Source organism: Tympanuchus pallidicinctus, unplaced genomic scaffold, assembly GCF_026119805.1.
Source record: "Tympanuchus pallidicinctus isolate F22 unplaced genomic scaffold, pur_lepc_1.0 scaffold33, whole genome shotgun sequence".
Taxonomy (NCBI): Eukaryota; Metazoa; Chordata; class Aves; order Galliformes; family Phasianidae; genus Tympanuchus; species Tympanuchus pallidicinctus.
This window is the reverse complement of record NW_026294751.1, coordinates 2982632-2997865: the sequence shown is the minus strand read 5'-3', so window position 1 is coordinate 2997865 and position 15234 is coordinate 2982632. Positions and strand designations below refer to the sequence as shown.

General features: G+C 52.1%; 1 protein-coding gene across 4 annotated transcripts in view; it reads left to right on the top strand.

The window, feature by feature from the left end:
- Nucleotides 1-15234, top strand: part of PTPRU (protein tyrosine phosphatase receptor type U) — a 46167-nt gene that overhangs the window by 18693 nt on the left and 12240 nt on the right. The window contains exons 9-23 of one of the 4 annotated variants that reach the window (XM_052698548.1): nucleotides 2863-2972; nucleotides 3284-3485; nucleotides 3845-3947; nucleotides 4042-4315; nucleotides 5771-5807; nucleotides 6525-6663; nucleotides 8829-8858; nucleotides 9404-9561; nucleotides 10537-10611; nucleotides 11181-11371; nucleotides 12551-12623; nucleotides 12853-12929; nucleotides 14320-14356; nucleotides 14534-14631; nucleotides 14724-14840. In XM_052698548.1, the coding sequence (XP_052554508.1) occupies nucleotides 2863-2972; nucleotides 3284-3485; nucleotides 3845-3947; nucleotides 4042-4315; nucleotides 5771-5807; nucleotides 6525-6663; nucleotides 8829-8858; nucleotides 9404-9561; nucleotides 10537-10611; nucleotides 11181-11371; nucleotides 12551-12623; nucleotides 12853-12929; nucleotides 14320-14356; nucleotides 14534-14631; nucleotides 14724-14840 (1721 nt within the window). The remainder of the gene's footprint in view (nucleotides 1-2862; nucleotides 2973-3283; nucleotides 3486-3844; nucleotides 3948-4041; nucleotides 4316-5770; nucleotides 5808-6524; nucleotides 6664-8828; nucleotides 8859-9403; nucleotides 9562-10536; nucleotides 10612-11180; nucleotides 11372-12550; nucleotides 12624-12852; nucleotides 12930-14319; nucleotides 14357-14533; nucleotides 14632-14723; nucleotides 14841-15234) is intronic. The other 3 variants (XM_052698549.1, XM_052698550.1, XM_052698551.1) reach the window with 3 other exon arrangements.

The following is a 15234-nucleotide window of genomic DNA, read 5'->3' as shown; positions in this document are numbered from 1 at the left end:
ACGGAATCACAGAATTGTAGGGGTTGGGGGTGTTCATGGAAAGGCTGGATGTTGTGTTGAGGGACGTGGTTTAGTAGGAGCTATTGGGAACAGGTGAACGGTTGGACTGGGTGATCTTTTAGGTCTTTTCCAACCTTGGTGATTCTATGCTTCTATGACCTCCAGAGATCATCGTGTCCAACCCCCCTGCCAAAGCAGGTTCCCTACAGCAGGTCACACAGGTGGGCATCCAGGCAGGTCTTGAGCATCTCCAGAGAAGGAGACTCCACCACCTCCCTGGGCAGCCTGTTCCAGTGATCTCGACTCATGCCCACGTGGGGAGCCTTCATTCGTCCCATACTGTGGAATTAAAACCTAGCAGCAATAGCAACAGTGATCAAAGCAATTAATGCTTTGCACTTAGGTGACTCCTTTCATCTGCAGAGCTCAGGCTGATTGAGTTGGCTTTGCTGGGTTTCTTGGTGAGTGCTGTGAACTGGAGGTCAGCGCGTTCCCAGCACAGCTTTGCTCAGCTTCCCTTTGCTTTTCTCCCATTAACTTTGCATTTGAGTTGCACACAGCCAAACTATTTGTCTTCCCCTGCTTTCTGAGACCCAGTGCCCTACCCCAGCACCAAGAAAAGGTGCATACCCTTCAAGCAAACCTGGTCTGGCTCTTTGGTCCCACTTCAATCTCTAAATACTAAAACCACAGTGATCACTTCATGCATCCTATCAGCATGCTGTGTCCTTAGACCTGAGCCTGCTCAGCCATGGGCAACCAGCTCAGTGCTCCTGATGCCTTTTTTTTTAATCTCTAATTGCTTCAGCTGTTTTCACTGTGCTGTGACTGCTGCAGCTGCTTTCTTATTGTATATTAATACAGTAGCTCCAGATGTTTTTTTGCTATACTGTAATCACTCCAGATGCTCCTCACTATACATTGATTAAGCAGGGCTGGCTGCTCCCCCCCTTGGACTGAACTTGGTACAGTGAGCACTTTCCATCCCAGGAGGAATCAACATATCTTTGGGTTCATAGATGCACTGCAAATGTTACGAGTGGGTTTGGCCCAGCTAACCCTATTCAATTTAGCTACATTAGATATTCAGTTTATCTAAATTAGCTAATGACAGGGTGTGAAGCTCAGCTGCTGCAGCTCCTGCACTGCCATGGCCAGGGCAATGTAGTGTCTCTGAAAGCTTGCAGAAGAGCAGCAGTGGGTGCCGTGGCTGAGCTGGGGGCTCTGCAGTCACCTCACTGTGTGATGGGGACATTCCCACCTTATGCTCTCCATCTCCATGGCACTGAGGTGTTCCCTGCTGCTTTTCAAGCAACCAGACCTGATAGGGACAGGCTGAAATCTTTTCCCCCCTCTGCACTTGATGAGGATGATCTGAGTTACCAGGACTGGTTGACAAGCAGCCCCACGTGCAATTAAGAGGAGATGGCAAAGACTCAATAATAGAATCTTTGATTGTGTTTTGTTTGAATCTTTTGTGCTTTGTTTGCATTGTCTGTTTGTGCATCACTGGGGCTTCTCTAGGTAATTACAGGCCTGTCAGGCTCACTTCAGTGCCTGGCAAAATTATGGAGAAAATTATTGTGGGAGTTACTGAGAAACATCTGGAAGGCAGCACAGCATTGGTCACAGCCAACGTGGGTTCATGAGAGGAAGGTCCTGGTTAATTAATGAACTTAAGCTTCTTTTATGGCAAGGTCACACACCTCGTTGACCAAGGAAGCAAATGGATGTAATCTGTGGTACAGTTCTGCAGGGCTCCATTTTCGGGCTGGTGCTTTCCTGGCTTTCCTTTCTTCCCTCACCTCTGCAGCAGCAAAGCAATGTGTTGGTGCTGCAGGGAGACGGCTCTTGCCCCTGCTGGCTGCAAGCCAGAGTAAATACGTGCAAATACAGGTATATGTGTGTGGCACAGAGCTTTGCACACTGCTGGGATCTGCCCACGTGGCCATGGCGTGTTTTGTACTACCTACAGGTGAGCACCCTGCCTTTGTTTTGCAGAAGAAATATGGTTTTATAGGTGCACGCATTCCTGCCCTAAAGATTCCCAGGAATTTAATAAGTGTCTCGTGTACACCTGTAGGACATGATGCTTCTGATTAGATTAACTTGTGAATCAAGTGGAAATTGTGTATTTGCACGGTGGGAAGTGCGCAGAAGGCAATCCCTCTCCCTTGGCTGTGTAATTAGATCTGAACAAAAGCTGCAAAAAAAAATAAAATAATAAAGGGAAGATGGGAAGAGCTGGCATCTGGGTGGAAGAGGCCCATGTGAGGTTGCCTGGCTCCACCTACTTGGACCCAAATAGCAGAGCTCAGCAAAGCTGTGCTGAAGGTGATGCTATCGGTGAGATCTTGCCTGGATTGTGTCCCACCTGAGGGCTGTTCCCAAGGTAATAACTGCTAGTGATGGTTCCCACTGTGCCTCCAGCATCCTGGTCCCACGTGCACTATGCTGGTTTTCTGGTTTAAGTGGGTTTAATTGCTCCTGAAATGAGGGGTGTGATTTTTTTTTTTCTTTTTTTTTCTTTTTTTTTTGGGCACTAAAGCTTGCAGCAGATGCTGCTGCTTGGAAATAATGGTCTTGGCTGAACAATTGCCTATCCTGCCCTCCTTAACAACCCCCTTGGGTTGGGGGTGGGGGAAGGATGATAAAAGATAAAGAAAAATAAGTGAATATCAATCTTGACGCCTTCAGCTGCTATTATTTGTAGTTGTTACTGGTGGTGGTGTTAGCTTGTGTGGAGAGCTGGGGTACGGTGAGCCCTTCTGCTGAGGAGGGAGGAAGGCTGCACTGTGGGGGCAGTGCCAGCACTCACAGCAAAGCCCAGTGGGACTCATCCTAACCATTTTCCTTTCCCAGTGCCTGGTGGCATCGCCTCTGAGTCACTCACGTTCACCCCTCTGGAGGATATGATCTTTCTGAAGTGGGAGGAACCGGTGGAGCCCAATGGCCTCATCACGCAGTACGAGGTACATCCTGAGCCCTGGCACCTCTGGTACCCACAGAATTATCAGAGTGCTGCAGGGAGGAAGGGAGCATTGATCCAGCGCACTGAAATCCTTCCGACTGCAGGGTTTCTCTCCTGGGTAGCCCTGCTTTCAGTGCCAGGACTGCTTTCCAGCAGCAGCTTTTCCAAACACACTGCCGTTTACCCCAAAACACAACAAGCACAGGCATCAATAATCCGCGTGGGTCCCTTCCGACTTTGGGATATTCTCTTCTATTCTGTGACATTCCCTGTGCTCCTGCTCACTCATGATGCTCTACTCTGTCCCTCCAGATCAGCTACCAAAGCATTGAATCCTCTGACCCAGCAGTCAACGTGCCCGGCCCGCGACGCACCGTCTCCAAGCTGCGCAATGAGACTTACCACGTCTTCTCCAACCTGCACCCTGGCACCACCTACCTCTTCTCAGTTCGTGCCCGCACAGGCAAGGGCTTTGGGCAGACAGCACTCACTGAGATCACCACCAACATATCTGGTAAGTGCTGTGGAATCTGGCTCTGAGAGCTTCTCTGCTCAGGTGCGATGGATTCCCTTCCTTGCTTTGAGGGTGCTTCTGTCCTCAGGGTGATGCTAGTGCCATGTCAGGGGTTGGGTGAGATGCTGTCTCCAAGCACAAAGGGCCCATCTTAAGGCTGGAGCATTTCGATCCTGCCAGGGTTGCATCCTGTGCTGCCTGCTGGACTTGTGGCATTGAATCCCTCACTGCAACCCCCAGGTCCTCTCCAAAACACAGTGCTTGCTGAAGAGAGAGTTTTGCACGTGCCTCAGCTTCCCCCATGCAGGCAGCCCTGCACACACAGGGCTGCTGCTCAGTCCTCTGTGCTCTCTTTGCAGCTCCTACCTTCGACTATGGGGATATGCCATCACCACTGGGCGAGTCAGAGAGCACGATCACGGTGCTGCTGCGGCCAGCACAGGGCCGGGGGGCTCCCATCAGGTAAATGAGGACTGCAAGGGGCTGAGAGCACGGTGGGAAGGGCAAGGCCATCCTTGCAAAGTTAACCTGTATCTTGCACCTTCCACCCACCCAGTACCTACCAGGTCATTGTGGAGGAAGACCGGCCCAAGAGGATCAAGCGGGAGCTGGGTGGGCAGGAGTGCTTCCCGGTGCCACTGACGTTTGATGATGCCATGTCTCGTGGCTCTGTGCACTATTTTGGGGCTGAGCTGCCTGCTAGCAGCCTCACTGAAGCCAAGCCGTTCACTGTAGGGGACAACCAGACCTACAGTGGCTACTGGAACCCGCCACTGGAGCCCAAGAAGGCCTATCTCATCTATTTCCAGGCCATGAGCAACCTCAGAGGGGTGAGTAGCTGTATGTCTCTGGGTCTCCTTGAGGATGCTGGTATATCTACTTTGCCACCAGCTGCATGGCATCCTAGGGGTGCTGGGAAGTGGGGCTTGCTTTAGGTCCTTCTGCTGGCTGCTCACCCTTGGAGCCCACACTGTCCTATTTAGGGGCTGTCACCCAGGGCCACGGGGACATGTTGGGAGCACAGCTGGGTGCTTTCCATCCTCCCCACAGGCTGGGCACCCCTGGGACATATGTGTCCCCTGCCTGGGCCTGGCTGCTGAGGCTGGAGGGGTCCAACCTCAGCTCCTGGTGCTGTGGAACAGAACCCTCAGACAAGAAGAGATTTGGGAGCGAAGAGTTGTCAACATATTCCTGGGCCACCAGTTCCTTGGCTTTCTGGCACCAACACCTGGATCCATCTGTCCTAAGCTCTGCCCTCTGTTTGGGCTGATTTCCTCCAAGGACCCTCAGGATACCTTTACCATCCTCACGTGCTCCAGCAGACCCCTTTCCAGCTGAGGCAGAAGCTGCCAAACACAAAGCAACAGGACCATGGCAGCATCCTCATCTCAGCTCCTGCACAGATCCACGCACTGGCTGGCAGCTCGCTTTTTTGCAGGGAGGGATGTGAATTTTGAATCCTTCTCCATTGGGATCTTTCACACCTCGCTGGGTTGTAATTAGAGCTGAGACAGGCTGCTGCATCTCGGCTCTGGCTCACTTGGGCACTGCTGGATGATAACTGGTGCTTTACAGCCTTCCTGCTGGGAGCCAATGGGTTTGCCCTGGCTGCTGTCAGACACTGAGAGAAAGCTGCATCCCAGCTTGGGTTTGCCGTGGATCTCGGGCCAGCTGGACCACAAAGCAGGAGAAGCCAGACCTGGAACTCTCTGGGATTGCAGCACTGTGCCAGCTGCCCCGGGCACTTTGCATGGACAGATTTTGGTTGGGCTGCGTGGATGGAGCCCATGGTGCTCCAGTGCTGGTGTCCTGATGTGCTGGAGGAAGCTTAGAGAGGAGAACTGCAAAAACAGTGGATTTCTTTTCTGCCAGAAATCAAACACATCAAGAGATGGAATATTTTAGCTGAATTCACAGCACAAATGCTGAGATTATTGGACAGCTGAGCTTGAAGCCACCATGGTAACATTAGCAGAACGTGCAGAGCACCAGGGATGGAATGTGAAGACTTTGCTGAATGACCTGGGATGCTTTGGCTACAATCTTTAGCTCACTGGTGATGTGCAGATCCTCCAAGAGCTCGCTCAGGATCTTCCCTTTGCACGCCGCTGAGTTTTGTTGCCCTGGTTAAACCAAAGGACATTGGTATAGGAGATGCTGGGGATGGATAATTCAACAGTGGGTGCTTCAACGTAAATCAATTGGAAACTCATTCAGTTTGAGGGCAAAAGCAAGCCAGGCTTGCATCCAGCCAGCCTCTGACTCCCCATCTTTTTCCTCTGCAGGAAACCCGGCTCAACTGCATCCGCATCGCTCGCAAAGGTAAGCTCCCTGCTCCTGCTGAGCTCCTTGCTCACTGCAGCTAACCCAGCTAGATTTCTTCTGCTGAGGCTGTGGACCCACAGTGCTGTCTTGAGATCAGGGATTTCTTATGTATTTAGCTTTTCCTCTTGCTAGAATTTTGCTCTGATGTATTGTAGTGGCTGTTGTAGGATGGGGCTGATTGTGCCCTAGGGATTGGGAGACAGAGGGATGTGCTTAAGGCACTGTGGATCTCCAGGCTGTGCAGAATAAAGTCCCTTCTTGGGACTCAGATGGGATAAAACATGCAGAGCATATCATGGGGAAAAATTACAGGGAAGAGACCTGGGTGTTGTTGGGCTCTGCTGTTACAGCATCCTTTGCATCCTCTGCACGTAAAGGAGACAGCACAACGCATTACATAGAATTCACATAACTGGATGCAGTGATATTTGCGAGTCCCTTCCAGCTCAGGATATTCTGTGATTTGATTTCCACATGCATTCATTCCACATGCACGGTGCAGCAAGGCATGTCTGCCCACGGTCTGAACATTGTCACAGAGCACATGCATCCATCCTGGTGCCCAAAGGAGCACTTCTTTCTCTTCCCTCCCTGTTTTTTCCCACCTGACATTGCCACTTGGTTTTACATCCAAGGAAGAGGAAGGTGCCCAGCCCTGGCTGGGGGTTACACGAGGAAGCTGAGCATTGAGCCTCTCATGCTTTCCCTTGGCAGCTGCCTGCAAAGAGAGCAAACGGCCTCTGGAGGTGTCTCAGCACTCAGAGGAGATGGGGCTGATCCTGGGAATCTGTGCTGGTGGGCTCGTTGTCCTCATTATCCTGCTGGGAGCCATCATCGTTGTCATTCGGAAAGGGTAAGGGGACCTGCACTTCCATCTGCCCGTCCTCCCTGCTGTAACCAGTGGATGCAGTGCTATCTGGAGGTGACTGGGAGCCCCACTGCTGCACTGGGTGGACTCCAGATCCTCCTCCCAGCCAAACTGATGTCAGTAGTTGGATTTGTGAGATTTCTTCACTATCTTCCTCTGTCACATCCAACCTATACCTGTCAGATAGCCTGAGGAGGGGCTGGCATTCAGTCTGGCTGGGTAGCAGGGAGATGTTGAGCATCTGGGGCATTGCATGGGTTGAAGGCATGGAATAAATCCATGCAGCTGCAGTGAGAAGGGCACAGCAGGAGGTGACCCTGGGAACCAAGGTGCAAAGTCCTGGGACGCTCCTTCACCCTGGAGACCCTGCAGCTTCAGTCCGTAATCACTCTACTCCGTGTTTTCTGGTCTGTTACAGCTTTGTGCAGCTCTGTTAGTTTTGTATGGACTGAAATGCTGCTGCATGGGGGATGTTGGGGCAGTGCTGAGCCTCACTGTCCCCATCTCTGTCCCTCTGCTCAAGGACAATGGGAGCAGCCCCATCCCCCGGGCAAGGAGATGCAGGTGTCTGCACAAGATATGGATGCTCAGCATCCCCGCTCTGCCCAGGCTCATTTTAATGCAGAAATACTCTTTCTTAAAGTAAAACATGAGCAGTAACATGCTGAGCCCCTCCAGCTTTTCTGGCTCTAAATGAAACATTCCGATTCATTTGTGTGCTGGAGGGGAGCTTTCCCAACACTCACCCATTGGGGACCCCAAACTCCCCTCCCATGGGGGTGTCCCTGTGCTTTGTGATCCGGGATGGGATTGTGGCCATGCAGCTGTTGTTGGGGAAGCTCAGCGGGATGGGAGGGAGGAGGATGAGGGCTTTCTGGGACACGCAGCCCCAGGAGCTCTGGGGATGCAGCCACTGCTTTTTGCTGAAGCGCAGCACCCTGGAAAGTGGCCTTTTACTTCAGGGGGCCCAAGGCAGCACTGAGCCGTGGGGGGCATTAAAAGCAGGGCTGGCACGGCAGGGGAAAAAAGGGCAGCAATTAAATGAGCTTGGGAGCGATGGGAGGAAAGTATGCTAATGGCCAGGGGGAGCGAAACAACCACAGCCCGTGCAAATCTGCAGATCTCTTTATGACTCTGTTTGCTTTGAAGGATTCTTGCTGGCTTGTGCCAGCTTGAAAGTAGGGCTGTGGTGTCCCATCATCACTGCAGCACACACTGCAGAGGTGTGCAGGGTTGGCCCGTGGCTCCTTGCCACCCTGTGCATGTGGTGCTGGGCATCTTCTGGATGGAGCAAACACTCGTAGTGCTGATGCATTTGAAGCCCTTTGGTTCTTGTGAGTGGTGCTGTTGGGCCAGCAGAGAGAAAACTGCTGCGTTTCCGTTGCCCTTTGCTGTGGTGTCCCAGCGTGAACTGGCAGAAGGGGCCACAAATTAGACCCAGTGTTTGAGGATACAAACACGGAGCTGTTGGAAGCTGGGATTAGCTCATCAATCTCCTCTGGAGCGTTTTGCTGTTGGGAAATGCTGATGTGGTGGAATGGAAATGTGCCCCCAGAATCCACTCGTCTGTAATGAATGGTGACAGCCAGTGTAGGTGACTCTGGCCCCATGTTCCCTGATGGGGGAAGCAACACCACCTCCCTGGGGATGGCCCAAATTCTCAGCACGTTCACTGTTCAGTCTCATGAAACGTGAAATATCCCCTGGGCAACTCTCTGACCATGGCTGCCACAAGAGCTGGTGCTTAGGCTCTGCTGCCAGGATGCCAGGACTGCTGTGGGTGCAGCCAGGGTTCTGTCTGATGTGCTTGGTTTTTCTGAGCACGGAGTTGGGCTGAAGTCCCTGGTGCTTTGTATGACAGCTCAGAGCTCCCCAGCCATAACTCACTGGTGTTTAGGGCATGTGCAGCCCATTACCTGCTCTCCTGGTATGTATGGAGTATGTATGATTTGAGGCAGTGCAGAATGAGGATGGCTCTTGGGGGAGGAGGGCTGAGAGGAAGGGGAACCTTCTGAGATGCTCGTGGTGTGTGGGTGCCTGCCTATTCTGTGCTCTCCTTCCCTGCACGCTGCCCTAGAGCCCCACTTTCTCCATCAAAGAAAAGCTGCTTGTGCAATTTGTTCCATTCTCTTTGTTTGCATGCTTGCCAGGAGGAACTACTATTCTTACTCCTATTACCCGTAAGTAATTGTCATTCTCTCTCTCCTCCTTCCCTCCTGCCCTCCTTGCTCTGCTGCTCTCCACTCTAACAAGTCCTTTTCTTTGTCAAGTACATCTTAAGGGCCTCTTTGGTTTGGGAAAATAATGCTTCTGAGCTCGTTAGGATGGAAGGCAGTGTAAGCAGAAAGGGTCAGATACCCAGCATGGCTGTGCTCCTGCTCGAATTCAGGGTTTTGGCAGCATCCTGCAGTGTCCTTTCCTCACCAGTGTGAGGTCCCTCGGGTGGTGTGGGCTCAGGTCTCCTGCTGGTTCTGCCCCCAGAAGTGGGCACTGAGGATGCACAGCTGGGACTGCAGCTGAGCCTGCAGGAGATGCTCCATACAGAGGAGCATCTCTCCCAAGCCAAAGAGGCTGCAGCTGGATTTGGGGCACCAGAATACCAAAGCACCAGGGGAAATAAGCTGTCCTGCAGCCCCAAATAAACAAAAGCTTGAGGAGCTGGTTTGGGGTCTGGCCGCGATGCTCGGTTCAGCCTTATTCTTTTCCCCTTTGCATTTCCCTGCAGCAAACCTGTCAACATGACCAAAGCAACAATTAATTACCGCCATGAGAAGACACACATGATGAGTGCCATCGACAGGAGCTTCACGGACCAGAGCACGCTGCAAGAGGATGAGAGGCTGGGGCTGTCCTTCATGGACACCCACAACTACAGCAACCGTGGTAAGGACAGGGAGCTGCAGCGTTCCCATGGCTGTGAGTGTCAGAGCAGCAGCGTGCCCCGCTCAGCTCTTTGGCTCTGACCACAGCTGTGCACAGCTGTGGGGTTTGGAGGCTTGAAGAGCCCCAGCCTTCATATCAGAGGGAGACTGATAACTGAACACCCACTGGAGTATGCGACTCGGCACTGATTTAGTTGTAAAATAACTCGTTCAGTGCCTCAGTTTCAAACATATGCTAATAACATCTGTTACAGTAACTCCAAGATGCTGCTTTACACGCAGCTCTTCTCCACCGATGCTGGATTAATATGATTCCTGGCATTGTCTCGCAGACAGTAGAAGCCCAGAGGGCAAACTTTTCCTCCTTTTAATACATCTGTATAAGTGTATTATTTTTCAGTTACTGTCCTACTGGGGCTCCTCGAAACACTCATAGCCAGGCTGGTTTGTACTGAGATTTTTCTCCATCTTGGAGCTAGAATAGCCAGCCATGCTGTGTTTCTTTTGGGAGATCCAGCTGTAGAGCTGGATCCTGCTCCCTCCTGGGCTTGGGCTGCTGTTCTGCTCTGCTGTGTGCTGCTCCCTGTCCCTCTGCTGGCCCTTGCCTCAGTTTTCTTGCATTTAAGCAAAGCCAGGACTGCATCTCATAAAGGGTCCTCAGTGTGTGACCATGCAGATCCCAGCCTGCATGGAGCTGCTGGCACACTGCAACACCCACAGTTCTTTTCCTATTAAGCTTGATGGAGAAGGGCTCTGTGTAGGCTGCGTGAGGAGCCAGCATAAGTGAGTGGCTGATCCTTGCATTTGAGCAGACCCCCCCAAAAAAAAACCCCCAAAAAAAACCTGGCAGCTCTGAGCGAGCCAGCATGGGTGGTTTTTAGAAGTGTTGTTAGGGAAACTACATCCAGGGCTGCACTGTCACAGCAGAGCTGCTCGCTGGCACTGTGAGATCTGCAGCAGCCGTCTCTCTTGGCAGCAATGAGGAGCATCAGTTCTCGTGCAAACCCAAATTTCAGGATCGTGTGTGCTGGCCATGCAGCAGCCCTGTGGGGTGAGCATGGGGGAGCTGTGCCAGTAATTACATGACACTGGCATAATCTGGGTAAAACACTGCATAAGCTCGTGCATTAACCCTCAGCAAAGTCCATTTGTGTCAGTGCTAGAAATAAGAGGATCGTATCCAGCAGTGAGGAAAATTAACCATTAGGATAGGCTGGGGACTTTGGCAACGCAGTTCTTCGAGTCAGGTCTTTAAGTGAATATTTATGCATGTAGCTTGTACTGGTCTGGATGCGAGGTAAGTGCTTGAATCAATGAGAATAAGCAGTGAGCCCTCTTAAGATCTTGCCCACTGGTTTTTCTAAGAGGTGTGCTGTGGTTCTGAGAGGTGTGCTGAGGTCCTAAGAGACTGTAATGGCCCTTGCCAGCTTCAGGCTGCAGGAACAGCTGCAGAGAGTGTGGTGGGGTCTGGAGCAACTTTGTCACCCTGAGAGAGACCAGTGTTGGGGCAGAGAACTGGAGAACTTCATTGTCCTCGCTTTGTGGGTGTGAGGGGCTGACAGAGACACGGGAGCAATGCCTCAGACCCTGATTATCTCCTGTGTCCCTCCTGGTTTGCAGGTGACCAGCGCAGCAGTGTGGTCAATGAGTCCAGCAGCCTGCTGGGGGGCTCTCCTCGCCGCCAGTGTGGCCGCAAAGGGTCCCCATATCACACAGGGCAGCTGCACCCTGCTGTGCGCGTGGCCGACCTCCTCCAACACATCAACCAGATGAAGACAGCAGAAGGCTATGGCTTCAAGCAGGAGTACGAGGTGAGAGAGCTGTGTGCTGAGTTTTGAAGGTACGTGGTAGGGTGGATGAGGACCCCGAGGTGTGGCATGGTGGTGTACAGGACCCTTGTACAAGAGGATGACCTGGAGCTACAGTGCTCTGGAAGGAGGGAGCTGGAGATCACAGCTCTCTGAGCTCCCCAAGTCTTTAGGTGTCAGCACAGGAGGTGTTCCTGCTTTTTCTGGCTGAGTCTTGATTGGGTTTCTGGCTGCTCTCTATTTAATCAGCAGCTGAAAAGCAAGGTGAGCTGAGGCAGCTCTGCCAGCCCTGCAGGTCACCCAGCATCTTCTGCTGGTGCTGGAGGTGCTTTTCCTTGCTCAGGTCCTCCTGGGCAAATGCCAAGCAGTGTCACTTCTCTTGCCACTTCTTCCCTCTCCCATCGACTCTCCCTGCAGTAAGCATGGACACAGACTGAGGATGAGCAATTTCTCTGCAAGCTGGCAGCTCCCAAGGCCATGCAGAGGCAGCAGGAGGGACCATCCCTGCTCTACCAGGGGAGGGACATCACCCTGAGGGTCACCACTTGCATCATGCCCATTCCATGCCATTGGGCTGCAGTCCTTGGAGCGCAGAATTCTTCACAGCTCTGCTGCAATGCACGTGGCCGTGCTGATTTCTCAGCTTCTTGGTGTCCCACAGTTCTAGCGATTGAAATTTCCCAGTGAAATTACTGTTTAATGTTGTTTCAAGTGCAGGAGCTTTTTTCCCCCCTTTTTTTTATGTATTGGACAAACCAGGGCTGGCTATAATCATTAGTGCTCCTTGAAAAGCTGCTGTATGTTCTTGGAACCTAGTCATTTGAAAGCACTCAGATATTATGGGAGGGGAGAAAACATGTAATTTCCTTCCACTTTCCTCCTCTTACGCCAATCTATGAATGTTACTGTTATTACATGCAAACCTGTTCCGTGCTGGGGAGAGAAGGATCTGGGGAAATTTAAAAAAAAAAAAAGAAAAAAAAGAGAAAAAACAAACTAGAAAAAAAACAAGCAATATGTAATTTGCTGGAAAATAGAGCATTCTGTGGATGCAACAGAAATGTAGAGCTGGCAGAACTGCTGTGGAATCGAGGTCTCTGCCCTGATCCCTGGGAGGGTTTTGGAGGTAGGGCTGTTCCCAGAGTCCTGTCCTCAGGCTGTGACAGCTGTCTCTCTTTGCAGAGCTTCTTTGAAGGCTGGGATGCTTCAAAGAAGAAAGACAAGACCAAAGGGAGGCAGGATCATGTGTCGACGTGTAAGTGCATGTAGCAAAGGCTTGGACACCCTGAACAGTGTTTTCAGCCTTCCAGAGGGCTGGGTTTTATTTTGCTTTATTGTGTCTGGTCCATGGCAAGGAATAAACAGATGGGGTTTGGCTGGTAAGGGGCAGCAGAAAGCTTCTTGCATAGCAGGGGTCAGGGCCTGGGAGCTCCCATTGGGCTACAGCACTGGAGGAAACAGCACCTTTTCCTCTTGCCTTCCAGATGACCGCCACCGTGTGAAGCTCCATCCTCTGCTGGGTGATCCCAACTCGGATTACATCAACGCCAACTACATTGATGTAAGCAGGGACAGATCTGTGGGGCTGAGCTTCCTGAGGGCATCAGGGTCTGTATACCCTGGAGGGAGCTCAGGAAGACCACACCACGTGTCCCTGAAGAGCCCTCCTGCTTTATGTCCGTCAGCAATTTGTGCTTGTTTCTGTTGCTGTCCCCTGCTGCTGTATCTGTCTTTCATCCTCAGCTTCTGTCTGTCTCTGCTTTCTCATTCCCTTCTCCATGCTTTCTGCATGGCTCCAGGATTGCTGTCCTCTGTAGTCAGAGGATGCAGAGGTGGAGGAGGAACATGGGGACGGGCTGGGGGTTTGCACTGTGCTGACAGGGCACCCCTGGTCCCAGCAGTGCACGAATCTGAGCAGAGCTTGGCTCTGGTGTCCCCTGTCCCCCTCCAGCAATGCCAAGACCAGGGGAGACTTGAGACTTTGGGCTCTGGTAAAGGCAAAGTGAGGGAGAAGACAGGGGCTCTTCAGGCTCCTTGGAAGTTGCAGGTGCTGCTTCCAGATCTGGGCCAGGATGGTGACCCTGCTGCTTAGAGAACGTTGTCCAGCAAGAGGGGTCTGATACCACTGTGATGGGCTCCCTGTGCCCGAGCAGTGTCCCCCTGCTTGTCCCTGTGTGTCCTTCCTGCCCTGTGGCTCTGTCCTGCCTCTCGAGCTCTGCCTCACTAATGTCTCTGTCTCTGATCTTTCTCTCTCAAACCTGTGTCCGAATGGGATCGTTCAGATTCGGATTAACCGAGAAGTAAGTAGATGGTTCCCTGCTCCTCTGCTCCTGGCCGTGGGGCCGTTGCTCCACATGAAGGTGTAAAATTGCACCTGTGAGAGGCAGGCTTGGTAAAACACATGGAAAGATTGGGGACAGGGAGAGAGGTGAGGTCTCCAGCTTCTGCCACTGTCACCTCCATGTGTGTGATATATGGGAACAATGGCCAAGGCTGCTGGCAGGAATGGGACACCTGGTGCCCATGGGTCCCTGTGGCACTGGGAAATGCTCTGCTGCTTGGGCTGACGTGTCTGTGTTGAGAGCCAGTGATGCTCGCACTGCTATGGGATGCAGGAGGGGAGTGGGGCCATCACCCCGTGCCATGTGGCTGCTGCAAGCTGGGATGTGTATTATTCGTTGAGCTCTTGTGACAGTGTGGCCACACCTCAGTTTGGGGTGTTTTGGAGGTGCTGGTCTGCAAACAGATGCAGACTTGGGTTGGGGGGTGTCACACCCTTTGCTGAGTCATAGGATGTGATCCAGGCTAGCAAGGAATGCTGCAGCAGCATTGTGCTGGTGGCACAGCTGATCTGAGCACCTGCTACTGCTGGCCAGGAAGGGTTTTGTTGGGCAGTGTTTGAGTGCCCCATGTCCTGTCCATTGGGCCTGACACCTCTGCTTCTCTTGCAGGGTTACCACAGGTCCAACCACTTCATTGCCACCCAAGGTGAGTTGTCCCTTCTCTCTTTGCTCTCTGCAAGCAGTGATTTCAGCAGCCAGATTTTGTCCCTGGGTTATTTGGTCTTGTCTTTGCGAGAAAAGGGAGAAACAGTCTAATCTGAGGACATATGGGGCAGTAGCAAAGCAGACTTGCCAGAGGACCACATTTTCCTTATGTCCACAGGTCCCAAGCAGGAGATGGTGTACGACTTCTGGCGCATGGTGTGGCAGGAGCACTGTTCCAGCATCGTGATGATAACCAAGCTGGTGGAAGTGGGCCGGGTAAGGGTCTCCTTTGCTCTGTTTGCCTCCAGGCTCTGGCTCTGCAACATGCTCTGCAGGAGCCAAAAATCCACCCCGTCCTTTTCTTGCAGGTGAAATGCTCCAAATACTGGCCGGATGACTCGGAGATGTATGGGGACATCAAGATCACCTTGATGAAGTCAGAGATGCTGGCAGAGTACGCCGTGCGGACCTTTGCTCTCGAGAGGGTACGCTCCCTGCCCACACCAGCCCATGCAAAGAGAAACCTTGAGCATTTTTAACCATTCCTTGTTGGCATTTACCAATACCCTGCTTATTTACCCCAGCATGGGGTTTTCTCCACCTTTTGGAGGAGCCACCCCCAGTTGTGTCCTCCCTTTGCACTTTCTGTTGCAAGCCTGGTCCTGGCTCTGCCCTCAGCTCATGCATGTGGCTCAGGGTGAGCACTGTGTAATTGCAAAGGAGGATAAGTGTGCTTTTTCCCCTCCAGGCTGCAATGTGGGTAATGTGGCAGTCAGTTTCCAGCATGGTACCTGGGGATGGAGCCAATGCAATTCACCTCTTAATGTGCAGGAATGTGAAATCACTGTCTGGTTAGGAGGCAGGTAGCAAAGATGCTTG